The following is a 17,674-nucleotide window of genomic DNA, read 5'->3' on the forward strand; positions in this document are numbered from 1 at the left end:
CCCAGTGTGTTACCATTGCCTTCACTGTACTCTGCGAGTGCAAGCTGATTTTCTGTATGAGCTGGAGCGACGCTTTTAGACCCAACATCTCTCTCCATGCCCTGCTTGATCATACTCCTGTATAAAATGACTGGCAAAGTTCCAAATCACAAGGGCTTTGAACACGGACAGAGACAATCTTTGATCTTGCATATGAATTTAGAGAAGGCATAGTTGCTTTTTTAAACATATGAGAAAGCCTTCAACTTGGTAAACAGGGTGTTTCTCTTCACGCTTTTGGACCTAATGGGCATGCCACCTCAGTTCAGTTAATGTGTTGGTTTCCCTGCCGTTCCATTTTTTTTGCCTGATTTTATTTTAGTTTTGCGGTAGAGGCATACCCAGTGGCTGGAGAGTGGACCCTCTTCTTCTCACTGCAGGTAAGACGATTAAAGTACAGTACTCACTGGGTGTCACCATGATTTACAATATACACTAGATAATCATGTTGATCAACAGCATGAGCTGAGACCATACATAGTTGTCTAATACGGTTTGTCATGAGAGAGCTTTTCCTTTGCCTTTTAATATTGATGGCCGCATTGTTCATATTTTTTTCCGGAAAGACAGTGGACCCAGAGTTCATATGGGTCATTGCCTTCCCCAACAGGCTGACCCTTTTTGTGGCAAATTGATCTTGAATTACTGCTAATTTCTTTTCAGCAGAGTGGTTAATTTTCCAGGTCCTGATGAATGCTCCTAAACCCCATAGGGGTCAACCATGGACAAAGACATGTTGACCAATCTACAGTAGCATATTTCATTAAATCCCTGAGTCCTCCCCCTTTAATCCTGTCCTACAGGACCATCAAATACAGTTGATTTGACTCTCTGGAGACAGTTTTACTCACAATTTTAATTGCACTCCACCCCTCACTGACCCTCTAACATCCCTCATTTTCAAAATACCTCCTTTCCTTCCCGTTGGGGAGTTGTATCTCACAACAGCGACTTTGCAGTCCGGGTGTGAGGAGGGAAAACAATGATGAAGCATGTCTTCCTCGGGAGAGTGAGGGTTCTCGTCCCTTAAGAAGCTCCCCTCTAACAGCTATAAAACATGTCATACACACACATACATACACACAGGATTATAATTGTGTAGGGTGCCTTCTCTTTTAATCTACCAGATGTACTTTTGGTGATGCATACTCTCTGCAGGGGAGCAATCTCCAACAGTCGTTCTGTTCTACTTTGTTAGAGTTGTATTACACTCAGAATCCACTGATGAACCCCAGGGCCAAGTAAAAACTGTTTAAGCCGTAACAATCAAATTAAAACATCAAAGCGTAAGACTTTCTCTACAAGATATCTAGGTTGATGTTCAGAACTGGTTAAGCCAGAGGCGGTTAGCTGGGCGACACTTAATATTAACACCTAAACTGCCCGTAACATTTAAAAACAAATGGTGTAAATTAGATTATCTACTGTTTCTTGGCACCTTAGTAGCCCAGATAATAACAGCGAAAAAATGGAAGGACAAAAATACCTGCTGGGACACAGAAATTAGGACAATTATTAGATGAGACAAATGTTATTATAAGTTGGGCTTATCTTCAAAAAAAAAATTGACAAGATTTGGGGTTCACTTTTACCTAAAATAACAAGCGCATGAACTTGGACAATAGACACAGGTATGTATTGAAGGCCTTCTTAGATTAGGGGCCATGTGCTTGCAAAATATATTTCAGAGATTTAAGCACTTAATGTAAATGATACATATGTAATGGTCAAATCCAAATAAATGTATATGATCAAGACACACGAGTCAAATCAACAAATTTACATAACCCCTTTAAGCAATAGGATATAGCACGTTTAAGTACTAAGCACCATGCATTGTCCAATGACCTATACTGATACAAGATAATGTATCTCAGGGCAGGAGCACTATTTTATAGCTTTTAATATGTTGTACTGGGCCGTTGTTATTCCTAATCATTACAATATGCGTCAGACAGGCCTAAAGTTTATAACTATAACTCTCAGAGCAAAGTTTTTATTTTGTATTGGGAACATTTGATTTGTATTAATATATGTACTTATCTGGACTCAGTACCTCAATACAATTATCAGTAAAAACCACAACTATTAAGTACACATTTTGCAAGATTTTGATAGTTCTTATTAAGTACATTACTGATTTGTTTACAGAAACTCATTGTATTGTTCTTGATTTAAAAATCACAGTACAATAAATACAATTATAATCTTATGAGCATCTGATAAAAACTATTCTGCCTGTGTAACATTGGTTATCCACTTAATTTTACCAGAATTATCCAGGGAAGCCACGTCCTGTAGAGCTCTGTAATAATCCTCACGGCCCAAGAAATATTTAAACTTCCGCCAAATACAACAGCAGTGCAAGTAGGGCCTCGTGGGTCATAGGCTCAATGCCCATGTCCCATTGGAATGGTATTAAGAGGGTGTTTTTTGGAAGGTTAGTTAGGGCTCTCAGGAACATATTCTTGGCCACCCCGAGCGCAGCCAAATTTGCACTTCCCCATACTTCAGCCATGCAGATCACTACCCTCAACCTTGGCCCTATACACCTTTAACGCAGGGGAAATGCGCCTCTCTCTGAAAAACCAATAGTCTTAAAATATCAACAGAGTGATGAGTTAGATTCAAGCTGCTCTTCTGAACATGGGGCAGCCATAACATAGATCTAGGTAACTTTATTGCGAAGTAAACAAACTGGGCTACCTTGTCAAACGGACTGCCCACCAGCATCAGAGCCCCTAAAGGATTTATGAAGGCTAACAGCAATAAACTTCGTTTTAGCATGGTTAATCACCAGTCCTCATTCAGAGCAAAATGCCTCAAACGTATCCACTAAGTGTTGTAGTTCACTAGAGGTCTTCGACATCAGAAGGGTCAAATAATAAAAGGGGAATTTTACAACCAGCCAATTGCGGGGCGTCATTTTGTTCATCCTCTAAATAAGTGACCACATTATTTAGATATAAAGAAAACAGGGAAGGAGCAAGGATGCATCCTTGCCGGACCCTGTTCTGGATATCAAGACAAGATCAAGGTCCTCCCACTACTTCCCTTGAGGGGATTAAATCGACCGCAGTCATCTGCTACAAGAGCTGTTCATCCTCATACAACACGATTGCACCTAGCAGAAAAGACAGTACTGACTCAACCCAGACTACAAACTCAATGTCTTACCTTCAGGGAGCCAACTCGATCTTCAAAAGACTTAAACGTCTGAGAATTCCTATAATGAAAACGAAGGAAAAAAAGACACATGAGACCTCCTCCCACGAAGACCAGCAGTAGTATAAATCAGGTTACAGTCATAAAAAGTTTGTCCAAGGCCTGGGCAACTTCTTTAGCACTCCTCCCCTTCCACTCAGGGCTGGCAAGACATGGATTCTCATTAGGTGGCCATTCGACCCCTAACGACATAATTTACTTAAGCCTTGAAACACAAACATCTTGCATTTCACATCAAGCAAAAATCTTAACTCCTAGGAAAGATTGCAAGTAGTTCTCGACTTGCACCCCTGCATGTAACCGTAACTACCTGGAGACTAGGCTGAGATTCTTTGTAGAATTTAAAAGGCAAACATTTAAGTCGACATGTAAAATACATTTCCAAACATATGCTCTGTAAGCTGGGCAGGGATAGCAATCCCTTAGAGCAGGCAGCAATTCTAGGTACACCGAAAAGACTAGGGCGGTCACTTCTCTTATGGACATCATAAGAGTGCAATAGTGAACATTCCGTGAGGGAAAATGCAAGCTACAATTGTACAGTTAATACTCCAGTTGCAAAACAGCACAAACATGCATTAGTGTCTCTTTTTATGTGCAATCTGAGAGCTGGCATTCTGCATATATCTGCATATGGTTAAAACGGTCACTAGATTATTATAGGCCATGAAAATGTTCTGCTCCTTTAAGCTGGGAGCTTCTAATTACCACAAAGCATGTCTCTCACCACAGTTCCACACACAAAAACTGCTTATATACTTAGAACCAGTAACATTGAGCAAGATGGGCGTAGCAGTTATTAGACACTCATTAACAGCTATTTCCTAGCAAGGCATGCATCACACTATAACAAAAGAACAAACTAAGACGTAACAGGAGAGGGAAAGTTTCTATGACACCCGTTACTCAGTCTGGAACATGCTGAAATAAGATATTTTATGGGGAGATAGTTACTTTACCTCATTGCCGGCATGCTTATCGAATGGCGTATGGAGTAGCTGCTACTTGGAAGCATTAAGAGGGTAGAGAAGTAAAGTTAACAATCAAGTCACAGAAGTTATTACATTAAAGCAAGCACCCAGCAGATCATTATCAGATGCAAGAACTGCATAGAGCAGGATAGACAGACAAGTGGACTCCCAGGACCCCCATAGGATAGAACGCAGATTAAATACACACAATCTAGAGCACAATGAAGGAACTCCAGGCCGATTATGTGCAGTGGAGAAATGTTAGGACAGCAAGAGAGGATGAAGAGAGAGGAAAAAGCTATCATAAAGCAAACAGATGAAACGAATAAGAAAACACCTTGCAGTACACACAAGCAGGGAGAAGTAATGCAAGGACCACTACATTACACCACACAGGTTATGTTATGAGGAATGCCAGCGACAAGACAAACAGAGTAGAAAGCTTTGGAATACCAGTAAGAACACATCAACAAGGTGGGAAAATATCAGTATAGTTAGACAGCACTTCACAGCACAGATAAACAGAGGAGAGATGAGCCCTCCAGCCTTTGAAATTCCTGATGAATAAAGGAACCACCGAAGACAGGGCAGACAAAATGAGAGGAGTGGTACCATGGCGAGCGGGGAACTCCAGGCAGGAAAAATAAATTAGGAGAGGATGGCCACAAAAACAATTGGTAGGAGAGATGACTAGAGTGTGGTAGTACCATGAACGCTAGGGGACATATGGCATCGCATCTGAACAAAGAGGAGTGACAACACAGGTATAAAACACCAGATAGGTCAGCTTACCCGAGACGTGGCCAAAACTTTTCAGATATTTCAGTTTTAGATAAGTGATCGCTAAGGTTTAATGAAGTATACAAATTACTATCATCAGGGCCAAACCTCATCATTAGGGCTTCTATCACATCATGTAAAAGGAAGACGGCAGTGTAGCTACATCACAGCAGGTCCAGTGTCTTAGCAGGCACCAATACCTGATAATAATCTCTAGCCTATCTGTTTCTTTCTGTATCATGTGGCCATAGTTATAGTGGCAGATTCCAACTTTATAGAATAGAAGATCTTTCTGGGTAGTCAGCTGTCCGAACTTCAGTCTTTTTTGGAAGACTTACCACCTCCCCGAGTCAGACCCTTCAGCGAGTCTCCAATGTTGCCAGAATATAAAGGGAAACTTATCAGTGCAGCCGCCTACAAAAGCGTATATCAACGAAGCTAAAGAAAGCAAAACAACTCTGTAAATAGTCTTCAAAGAAACAATAGCTCTAATTAAGAATGCAGGGCTTGTTTCACTGAATTTGTAAAACGTAGGAAGAAAGGAGATGGCTGCAGTATTAGTGAAGGAGGTGCAACAAAAACCAACTTCAGTAGAAGGGAACATGCTTTGGTGGCATCCACAGAAAAGTTATTTTGACAAAGCTGGGATGATTACCAATTTAAGTAAAGCTATAATTATTTTATCTGGTTGTTCCATCCCACTACAAGTCACCAAGGCCACTTCAGAGCCTGTTTCGCATGGGTTGACCTTGCCCAGGATCTTTAAACTGAGGACAATCAAGAAGCCTTGATTTTATTTTTAAAGAAAATCTAGTTCACAATTAGTGGGTGGATCAATGTTGAATCTGTCATTGGCATTGAAGGAAACTGGAAATAATAATACGCTCAATGATCTGTGGGTAGTGCCAGAGTCTATAAAGGGTTAGTGAATTACTACACCAGTGCCTTCTTCATGTGAATCTTCTTTATTAAAAGGCATTTGCGGAACAATGAACCTTATGAGATAACATCAGAAATGGCAAACTCAAATAAAGTGATGGAAGCACTCCCTTGAGTTTAGTTCAGTTCGTTAGTCGGTTAATTCTGTAGGTTTCACAGGCGGGAGGTTAAGCCGCTACTCTGCGGGTGGTGGTGTTGGAAGATGAAGAATGAATGTTTTTAAACTCGAGTTTATTCATTTTTTGTTGATGTTAGGTTGGATACAACGGATTTAAACACAGATTTTGAGTCACACATGGTGCCCTTGACATTCACAGGATTTTGGTTGTTTTCACAATTGTATTAACTTCTAATGTTCAGTAAGATCTGGTTTAAATCACATATAGGTCTCGAGGGATAATTGGTCAGAGCAAGGTATGATGGATTGAGCTGGGGACTTGATTTTTTTAAGTTTAGGTTTTATATAAGAAAAATTAGTATATGATTTTTTCATATTGCAGTTTTCCCTGACAAAGATCTGCTAGCTCGAAATGCACTGGGGGATTATATGCATGACCGTTTAAAGTGAAATGTGATTTCTGACATGCTGTAGATAAAGGCTTGGGCGGGCATATCTCCAGCATTATAATTGTGGAGTCTCCTTGCCTGTACAGAGATTCTTGAAACAAAGTATATTGGAATAAATGGATTGAACATGGATTAATTTTGAATAAACTTGGATACTTGTCAGAAATAGTTGTGACTTTCGTTTTCGTGTCAGTGCAACTTGAATGGAGTGTGACTACGCACCACAAACTTTGTCATTTGCAAAACTGCCATGTCTAAACAAAAAGGTTAGGCGACTGACAAGAAAGATACACCCACCAAGTCAAATGGTAAAAGGATTATGCTAATTATCCAGTATGCATCTGTTCTTGGCAAGTAAAGCTGTAGATTTACATGCTTTGCATACTCCTGCCATCTCGTGTTGGGTCTGGATGTTTGCAAGTGTTTTTTCTTAGAAGAAGCCTTTCCTAGTCACGAGGTAAGGAGATTCCTCCTTTCGGTGATAGTGCGCATGGGCATCGACTCCATTGTTAGATTATTTTTCCACAAGAGGGTGAGAATGGAGTAAGTAAGTGTAGTACAGAGATATCCTTGTGTATGTAATGTAAATAATGAAAACTGCAACATCTTCAACTGCTCGTGGAGGTGTGAAGGGGCATGTGAATGTAAAGCTCTACATGCCAAGAACTGATGCTTACAGAGTAAGTAGCATAATCCGTTCGACGCATGTGTGCTGTAGATACACATGCTTTGCATAGACTGTATAGCAGTATTCTCCCAAAGCGGTGGCCAACCGGTGGAGGTTGCAGCTGTTTGGAAAAGTGTCTTTAGCACTGCTTGCCCTACATTGGCTTGTAGACCTGCTAACGCATCCACACAGAAGTGTTTGGTAAAAGTGTCTGGTGCTGCAGATTGTTTATACAAAAACAACAATGGATGGGCAGAATGCAGAACAATGTCATACATTCACCCTAGTACAGAGATCTGGGCCTAAATCCATCGTTTTTTTGCTCACCATGCCATTCCAGTTTGGACCCAGCCATATGCAAATCAGTCCTGACCCTGCGCCTAATGGGAACAGTCCAGCCCGAACTGTCAGGCCAGGTCCTCCCTGGACTGGAAACAAGTATCCTAGGTCTGGTTTCGGGGGTTCACCCTTCTTCAGCCAGGATAGCTTAAGTTCAGTGGCATGGAGAGCACTGGACGCACGTCTGGGCATACCCGTCCCACTTGGGGTCACAAATGCAAAAACAACAATTGAATGACAGAATGCAGAACAATGTCATACATTTTACAAAGATCTGGGCCTAAATCCATCGGTTTTCTGCTCACCATGCCATTCCAGTTTGGACCCAGCTATATGCAAATCAGTCTTGACCCTGCGCCCAATGGGAACAGTCCAGCACGAACTGCCAGGCCAGGCCAGGTCCTCCCTGGATTGGAAACAAGCACCCTAGGACCGGTTTCGGTCCCTTCCTGCACATAAACAATCTTTCCCTGCAACGCAGGCCCCCTTGCCTGGCATTTTGCTGTGCAGCACACATGGAAACAGCCAAAACGGGGAAAAAGTATAAACATTTCTCCTCGCTGCGCCAGGGTAAGATCAGGTTTTCCCTGGACTTAATTTTGGCGCTGTCCCATATTTACGCCACCCTTGTAAATATGGGTCAGCGTCAAAATCAATGGGTGTTGCGGTGGAACGTCCACCGCATCACCCATTGCACACCCCTTTCATGCTACGTAGATCGTTAAAGGGTGTCTTATTTACAAGGTGGCGTTAAGTCCCGTTAAGTGACTAAACGCTGCCTTGTAAATAAGGCATAGCCCCTATCGCCACCACGACGTCAGAAAAAGTAAGAGCCAAGCCAGAAATCATGTGTACCCTGTATGTGGGCTCAATTCTTTTTTGTACAGCAGAAATAGTGAACTTGCATATTTGAAGGTGCTCTCTTATGTGATAAAGAAAAAGGTGGCTCCACAAAACAAAATATTTGCCTAGGATCACACAATTTTATATGAGTTCATGGGTCAAGTACATTACTATTAGGTCGAGTAGATTATTAAAGTTACTAGACCTGCAGGTCTAGTAAAATTGTTATGATTTTTCGAGCCCTCGGATGTTACCTAAAAAGGCCATAGATGCTCCTATTTTACGAGGGGAATGCGCTCTAGGAGGTATAGATAAAGTTTGCTTAGCTTTAGTGTAGCAGGTTTGAATACATTTAACAATCCACCTTGCAATACCAGATTTAGAAAATCGGACTGAATTTGTGAGGTGTAGCAAATGCAACAAACAATTGTTTTGTGAAAATCTTTTCTGCTACCAAATCAGGTTTAGGAAAGAATACAGGCAACTCAAAAAACTTTGGGAAGGAATTTTAGGTTGGTACGAAGAACTACTCTGTCTTTATAAAGTTGAAAGAAGGGTTTGTTTAAGGTTAAAGCCTATAGCTCACCAACTCTCCTCAATGAAGTGACAGCAATGAGAAAGGCCACTTTCCATGAAAGAAACTGTAACAGACAGTTGTGTAATGTCTCAAAAGGCAGACTCATGAGCCGTGTAAGCACAATGTTCATATTCCAAACTGGTGCTGGAGGTACCCTTGGTGCTATTATTCTCTTAAGGACCTCCATAAAGGCTTTCATTACTGGAACCTTGAACAAAGATAGATGATGTCTGTTTTGCGAATATATGTGGTTACTGCTGCAAGATGCAAGCGAATGGAAGTGTAGGCTAGACCAGCGCACTGTAAATGCAGAAGGTAACAAATGATATTTTGAGTAGATGCATCTAGTGGATCAATATTGTTAGTACAATATATAACAAATCTTTTCCATTTTGCTGCATAGCATGCTCTGGTGGTAGGCTTTCTTGCATCTTTAAGAATGGTCATACATTCTGGTGGCAAGTTGAAATAGCCAAACTATATGACTTCAGGAGCCAAATCGCTTAATTTAGCTTTTTGTAATTTGGGTGTCCGACTTCTCCATGGTTCTGCGTGAGAAGACTGAAATTGAGATGCAGCTTTTGATGTGGAACTACTGACAGTTCTAAAAGTGTTGTAAACCATGGTTGACAAGCCCACATAGGAGCTACTAGAATCAGTGTGAGAGATGTTTGCCTGAGCTTCCGGACCAGAAATGGAAGGCGAGGGAGAGGTGAAAAAGCATAGGCAAATGTCCCTGACCAATTCATCCATAGGGCATTGCCTTTAGATAGAGAGTGTGGGAATATGGAGGCGAAATTTTGGCATTTTGAGTTGTCCACTGTTGCTAACAGATCTATTTGTGTTGAATCCCCATTGTTGAAAGTATGGAAGGAGAACCTAGGGATGAAGTTCCACTTGTGTATTTGTTGCTGCCTTCTGCTTAGGAGGTTGGCAATCTGAATGTCCACTCCTGGGAGGTGCTCTGCCAGAAGATCAACTCTGTGATGAATTGGTCAACACCAAGTGGTCTGAGAGATGCGTGACAGTTACAGAGAAGGGGTTCCCCACTGTTTTGTACATAGTACATAGCTGTCCTATTGTTCGTGCGGACTAAGACAACTTTCCCTATGAGGTGATACTCAAAAGCTTTCAGTGCTAGATATACAGCAATAAGCTCTAGGTAGTTGATGTGCAGAGCCTTGTATCTATTTTTCCAAACTTTGAATTGTGAAGCCGGGCACCCCAACCCGTGAGGGATGCGTCTGCTGTTACCACGATCTGTGGAACAGGGTCGATGAAGGGCCGCCTTTTTGATAAGTTTGGTGTGTTCCACCACTGCAGAGAACGATGGGTGTGGCTGTCTAGCAACACCAGATCTGTTAATTGACCCTGAGACGGATTCCATGGATGTACTAAGAAATCTTGTAGAGGACGCATGTGCAATCTTGCATGAGGCACTATCTCAATGCATGTTGCCATCATCCCTAACAATTGCATGAAAGTCCTGACTACTAAGTAGTGATTGGCCTGAAATTGTATTAGCGGAGATTGAAGATTTTGAATTCTGGCTACATTGGGAAAGGCTAGAGCTCTGCAAGTGTTTATAGTCGCTCCCAGATAGGACTGCATTTGTGAAGGTTGAAGGGGAGACTTCTGCACATTGACCGTGAAACCCAATTGGTGAAGTAGGTCTAATGTAGTAGTCTGAGTGTGGTGTAGACACTATTGGTGTGTGATGGCTTTGATGAGACAGTCGTCCTGATATGGGAAGACATAAATCTGTTGTCTTTTGAGATGTGCCGCCACCACTGCTAGACATTTTGTGAACACTTTGGGCACTGGCGCAAATAACATGAGGGGGGGGGCCCCCTGCACAGTTGGTAGATGGGCCCTCTAAGGGTTAAATCAGGAGTATTGAGGACCAAACAGAGTATTGAGTTGAGGCCACCCCACCCCACCCCGCCACCATGGGCACTGCGGGTGCCTGTGTTATGCCACTGACTATGGGAGCAGTAGTTACTCCGAACAGGAGTACCTTGAACTGATAGTGTTTTCCTGCTATCACAAATCAGAGGTATTTGCGATGAGTTGGGTGAACCGGAATATTCAAGTATGCATCTTTTAAGTCCAGTGAGGACATAAAATGACCTTGCTGTAGTAGTGGAAGGACCTGTTGAAGCGTGACCATGAGGAAATGTTCTGAAAGTATGTACAGATTTAATGTTCTTACATCCAAAATGGGTCTTAAGGAGTCATCCTATTTTGGGATTAGAAAGTACAGAGAGTACACCCCTGAACCTTGGTACTCGTTCTATAGCTCCTTTTGTTAAAAGTGCTTGTTTTTCTTGTTTGAGAAGCTGCAGGTGCTCTGACGAGTTTGTGAGTGCAAGGTGGAATATTGGGAGGATTCCTGGTGAGCTCCAGGCAATAACCATGTCGGATAATGTCTAAAACCCATTTGTCTGATGTTATGGATTGTCAAATGGGGAGAAATGGTTTTAGTCCTACCCCGACAAGTGTTAAATGATCAGGGGAAGTGTACGCAAGTCATTCCTTATTGGGGGAAGGGGAGTTGCGCGTTGGCGTGCTCTTATCCCTACCTTTAAAATGTTTTCCTCTGTACCCTCCTCTATAGAAGCCTCTTCCGGAACAGGGTTACGTGTTGGACTTATATGAGGAAGTGTTAGGGTCCGAGGATGTACTTTTAGACCCGGCTATATAGAATGAGCGGCAAAAGTAGCTTCTGGTTGAAGGAGTCTGAAGGGCTTCCATGGATTTTGCCATGTCAGTGTCTTTTTTCATCTTTTGTAAAGCTTCATCAACCTGAGGTCTGGAAAGGAGTATTTAAAATAGAGTGATGGACTTCTGATTTAAAACCTGAAATTCTAAGGCAGCCATGCCGACGTAAGAGAATGCTGGTATTAACTTCTCTAGCTGCAGCGTCTGCAGCATCAAGGGTCACATCTAATAGAATAGTTAGAAATGAGTTTCCTTCTTGAACTAGATCTTGTGCCTTTTTCCAGTGCTCTTCTGGGAGGCACTGAAGTAGCCCTTCCATCTCATCCCAGTGTGCCCTGTCATACCTGGCTAGTAGGCCATGCGTGCTGGCAATGCGCCAGTGATTAGCGGATTGAGCAACTAACCTTTTAAAAGATGAATCAATAAGCTTAGAATCTTTATCTTGGGGAGGTGTATCTCCAGAGGTCTCCAAGTTCGCTCTTTTGCGAGAGTTGGAAACTACTACAGCATCTAGAGGGAGTTGTCCTTTAATAAAAACAGGTCAGAGGGTGATGGTTTATATTTTTTATCAACCCTGGGTGTTAAAATATGTGCACGAACAGGGCCCTTACAAATCTCATCTGCAGGTCTCATCATGCCTTTTAACATAGGGTGACTGACTAACTGTGTGAAGACCCTATTGTTTCAAATAAAAAGTCGTTATCTAAAGCCTCTTTGTGCAGTGTAATACCATGATTTGCTGCTGCTCTGGAAATTGGCTCTAGATAGGAAACATTATTGTCTGGAGGTGAAGGTTTTGCAGGGTATAGGTCTGGACCATTATCTATGGATGAATCAATATTATAATCATCCCATGGATCAGTAAGTAAAGGAACATTGTCATCATCATCATCACCTCCATCTCCTAAAACAGGCTGTGTATGAGGAGACCCCTGTGGTGTTATGTGTAATGGATCTGAGCCTGGCAGTACTGGTAAAGGTGAAGATGGTAGAGGGGATGGCAAAGTAGGATGGATAGGACTTGTAGCAATGTGCTTCTTTTTCTTCTTCTTCTTAAGAGGGATCTTGTATCCAGTGTCCTCTGAACTGACGTTCCTCTTGGAAGGAGTTTTGGCCAATATATGTCATGTCTGGATTGATTTAAGCTTTTTCTGCTTTGGATCTAGTCTGTCATTCATAATACCTAAGATCAGTTCCGGGAATCTGAAAGATCTTCTTTCGATTTCAACGCCATCATTTTCAGTGCCGAACCGGTAGTCCTTCGAAGCGGAGGATTTCGGCTCCTAACAAGATTGGTATTTCGGAGCAGAATGTTTGCGGTCCGAAGATGATCTGTCTCAGCTCAATCCCAAGCCGGAAGGCTTGACCTCTTGTTTCGGTGCCAAGCCCGAGGGCGGGCGTCAGAAACATCGTCTCGGTGCAGACTAAGGCCCGAAGGCAGAGGTGGTGCCAAAGCCTTATGTTTGGTGGAAGATAGTTTATGCTCTGGTGATGAGCACAAGTTGCAAGGGTAACTGGAGTTGGACAGAAATGAAACTGGGGGCATTCCATCGGCAGAGGGGTGGATCGACGTGGCTAGGCCTGAAGGGCGTCCACGATGTTTCTGACTGAAGATTAGAGACTTTCCGATCGAATGGATACGTGGAGAGAGGAAAACATGTACAATAACAATACCGTTGAGGGTAGAGTGGATTACGCACCGAGGGGAACCTGAAGAACTGTTTTGAACCAGAGCGCACCAATACATGTCCAAACCAGATGGCGGAAAGAAAACAAACAATGGAGACGATGCCCAAGCGCACTATTAACGCAAGGAGGAGTCACCTTACCTCGTGACTAGGAAAGACTTCTTCGAAGAAAAACAACTTGCAAACATCCAGACCCAAGACTAGATGGCAGGAGTATGCAAAGCATGTGCATCTACAGCACACATGCTTCGAACACACATTCTTACCAACTACTTAATCGTAGCAACACAGGGTATGTTGGAAAACCTAGAAGTACTGTCACCTCCATACAGTGCACATTACCACATTTGACACCATAAGCCTGTGCTAAGGTAGCCAATATCTAATTAAAATATGTATGAATGGCTAAACAGTCCATTTTCTACAGTACTTTGGAATCAGTTGTATAGATTGAAATAGCTCATCACAATAATAACTAACATTAATGCGCCAATATTGCTGCAACGAAATAGGAGGTTGGGTGGAAAGTGCATAACTTTGGATCTGGAGTGTGCAGGCACAAGCTGAAAAAGCGAAGCTCATCTTGACAAGCTTTCAAGAGAGACTCAAATAAATGCAGCAACACTGTCAATGTAGAAGTGAGACTGGCATATCCAGCTGATTGGAAATAAGAGACAGGTATGACTGGCTTTGGGGCACCACAAAGTTGTCAAGCCTGTTTCTGGCTGTCTTTGGCAGGGTAAAGCCCTGCACAATCCAAGCAGTCTGATCCCAACTCTGAATCCCTCATGGAATGAATAACACAAACATCACTGCCAAAAGCAAAGATGTACTTCAATGCCTGGCAGTGCTTATACAGTAGTGGGTACACATGAAAGCTTGGTACAATAGCTTGTTCTTTGAAAAAGAGAAGCACGAGGGGCCAGGGTACCATAGAAGATCCTAAAGTTATATAATTGGATAATTACTTCTGGTACAGTGACAATCAAGGAAAGACACAACAAAACACTAAAGACCCCCAACCAGCCCGATTTTCTGGAGTATTGCAGATGGAAGATCTGAGGTCAAATCATCCATTTCTAGATAGAAAGCCATGGTTCTGAATCAAATAATTTACTTAACAAGGTCCCCAGAGGGCTTGAGGATTTACTTAAAGAACATTTTCTGGTATGTCACACATTATAGCGATCTCTGGGGTACCTCTTTAAAACCGAGATTCTACCAGATCTTCAATCCTACTTCCTTTTATGGAAGAGAAGGAAGGTTGAGGCCCAGCAGAAGAATCCTGGGTGGGTGAATGGGACAAGGGAAAAAGGTAAGTTGTTCTCGAAGAAATACAACTAATGACTTACGAGTGGATGTTCACCACTACATGGGAAAAATGTTTTCTCCATCTCTTGGTATCTTTTAGCAATTTGACCAAAGTCACAAAGATCATCCTTTTAAAATGCAGAGGTTCTGATCTTAAGTGCCACAGAACGTGCAGGTACATCAGCTAAACTTCGAGCCTAAGCAACACATAAGTGGGTCATGAGGACAAAGAGCTGACATCCAGGTGCCTTCGGTGCGGTCTTTATAACTACAATGGGGAGAAACTTGACCTTACACTATAATTTTTCCATTCCTTTATTTGCCTTCCTCCTGTCTTTGTTTGCTTCAGATTCCAAACTTCTGCCTACATGGTGAGGCTGCCTATGGAGCCATTAAAGTAAGTCGATGGAGGCACAGAGAGGTGTGTAAATGTTGTAGGGGAACACAGCTCAACACAGTTCACAGCAACTCTCATCTATACTTTTCTAGAATAGAGTGAAGGGAAGCAAAGGTACAAATAACAATAGTATTGCAGCTTGATGTCTGTTATAGATTGAAAGTGTTTGCATACTGAGGCAGTCTACTGATTCAAGCTGTACCAAAATTCGATTTTGGGACAAACCACCTATGGCTAATGGCTTCAGGCCCCTTGTAGTACAATGCCCTTTGAACGAAAGCCATTGTTTAGTTGTCCTTGCTCACACCCATGTTTGGCTCTCGACTTACTTTGACCTCACCAGTCCCTTCGTGCTTCACCACTATATAGATGAATATCTCAACGTCACTTCAAATCCACAATTACTCCTGAGAGTCTTTATGCCAAACCGTTCATTTTCGAATGACAGGATTGTGAATGTATAAGAGAGGGGAGTGGTGGACACTAGCACCTTCCAAAGAATTGAAGAGGCTTTTTACCAGTGCAAGAATGGAGTTGAGGTCTGAGCTGAAGTGGTAAGTTGGAACCAAGACACTCAAAATCAGACCTATTGCTAGGGCGAGCAAGAGCTATAGGACAACGTGGAACTTGCTAAGTTTTAGGAAATTAAGTAGAAATTCCTGCACTTTGCAAAAAGCAAGATATGTCACCCTACAAAAAGCTAATAATCTACAACCTATTATATACTGAACTTTGCTAGACCTCATTCTGCAGTTATCCCTAAATAAGTGCTGCATAAAAAAATTAACCTCTTCCGTGCGAATGGCCCCCGGTCGTCTGACGTCACGGGGTGTGTGTGTCGGATGGCTGGGGGCAGTCCGATTTGCGCACGCGTAGAATTCGCCCGCACAACGGGGAAATAGGCGCCGCATGGTAGCGGTTAAGTGCCAAATCACAACTCTTGACTTCAGGTAATAACGTCACAGAATTAGACAATAAAATTGAAGGTATTTTACAAACAAGTTGATTTACACACTAAACCAATACCACAATATTACTGGATCTAAATTATTTTAGAGACTGACAGCCTACGGTGTAACTGAGAGAATGAGAGGCTTCAGATCATATTCACATTTGGATATTATACCCACAGCACAAGTAATGGAGGGTGGTGGTAAGAGGGTCTCATACGGTCCTCACTATATCTTTCCTACAATCAGAACCGCTAACCAGTGAGACAACAAGACCACTCATTAAGAACAGCGGCAGAAAAATAAATATATCTCTGTTCTAATGTGAGGTTCAATCCTATTTTGCCTTATCAGTATCCATATTATTAGACCGCAAGACACTCACTCACCAAGGTGGCATGCTTCATCATAGGGTCTATTGGTCTCACAGCCAATATGTCCAGTTACAGCTGGTTGTGCTCCAATGTCGGAGCTCTTTCTGGTGAGCTTATATAGAGAACTCCATTGAATGTTAAGAAAAGAAAACGCACGGGCTACCGCCCAAGTACACTTTATGGGAAAATGGCTGAACCGTGGCGCTGGGCACATGCTGGCTGTGTGTTATACCCACAAACCATCCACAACCAATGATTACAGCGTCACCAGTACACTGATAAGTTTCCCAACTTCCCATGCTAGCCAAGCTATGTTACCACTCCATCTGATACTAAGGAAGATTAAATGTGCAGAATCTACAAGGTAATGGAATATAAATAAAATAAGTGTATAATGTGAATAGGTTTCTCGAGTCTCTTCAAGGGCAGCTTGTAACACAAATCCTATACCTTTCTTCATACACCCACAGAAGCAATCTCCTACAGTACGAACGGAAACGGAGCAGACCTTTTCTAGTCACCAACTTGAATACCTGCTTTAGAGAAAGTCAACTGCACATTACAGGGAAGCAGGCAAAACATGCGACATTAAAGCAAGGCAGACAGCACAACCCTTCTGCTGAGAGCGCAGACACTCTGAGTTCAGGACTGTCCAGAGGGAATGAATGATAACAGAGTGAGTCACTCTTCTGAAAAATAGGTCCGGAATGCCTTACCTAAAGGAATGTGAGAAGGGATGAGCCCTGGAAAAGATCAAAGCAGAAAGGCAGCAGCAAAAAAGAGAAAGAAATATTTCAGTCCAAGCAATGCAGCAACATAAGTTCCCAAATTACGATCCAACCTACCCCAATAACATTCCGTATGGTGAGGCCACAGCCCACTACAAATACACAGCTAACACACAAATCCATGTTAAGGCTGCCATACATACAGCATGGTACAAGACCAATGACCATACACAAAGCACATCACATCCAGCCCAGGCATCCCCCATGCAAAATGTGATTTTAGCAGACCAGGCGACTAGACATCAAACAAGTACAAATCTACCAAAAGAGGCCCAGAATGAATCTCAAAGCCTTTGCAGCACATTGCATGACTTGACAGCAAGGAGACAAGCACATCCACTCCAGGCAGCCACTTGAAGACATTTCATCTCATCAAACAATTATGAAAAATACACAGCAACCGGTCCATTTCTAGAACATCCACATGCAGAATGCAGACTAGACAATAAGTATATGTTTAACCAGTCTCAATGGCAGGACAGATACATTTCTTGAAAT

At 42.4% G+C, this 17,674-nt stretch overlaps 1 protein-coding gene across 11 annotated transcripts in view; it reads right to left on the reverse strand.

The window, feature by feature from the left end:
• TPD52L2 (TPD52 like 2) overlaps positions 1-17,674 on the reverse strand; it is a 134,872-nt gene that overhangs the window by 13,762 nt on the left and 103,436 nt on the right. For 6 of the 11 annotated variants that reach the window (XM_078651678.1, XM_078651671.1, XM_078651672.1 and 3 more), the window contains one exon: positions 3,217-3,265. In XM_078651678.1, the coding sequence (XP_078507804.1) occupies positions 3,217-3,265 (49 nt within the window). Of the gene's footprint in view, positions 1-3,216; positions 3,266-4,223; positions 4,266-17,674 lie in introns of all 11 variants that reach the window. The other 5 variants (XM_078651673.1, XM_078651668.1, XM_078651669.1 and 2 more) reach the window with 1 other exon arrangement.

Source organism: Lissotriton helveticus, chromosome 7 (assembly GCF_964261635.1).
Source record: "Lissotriton helveticus chromosome 7, aLisHel1.1, whole genome shotgun sequence".
NCBI lineage: Eukaryota > Metazoa > Chordata > Amphibia > Caudata > Salamandridae > Lissotriton > Lissotriton helveticus.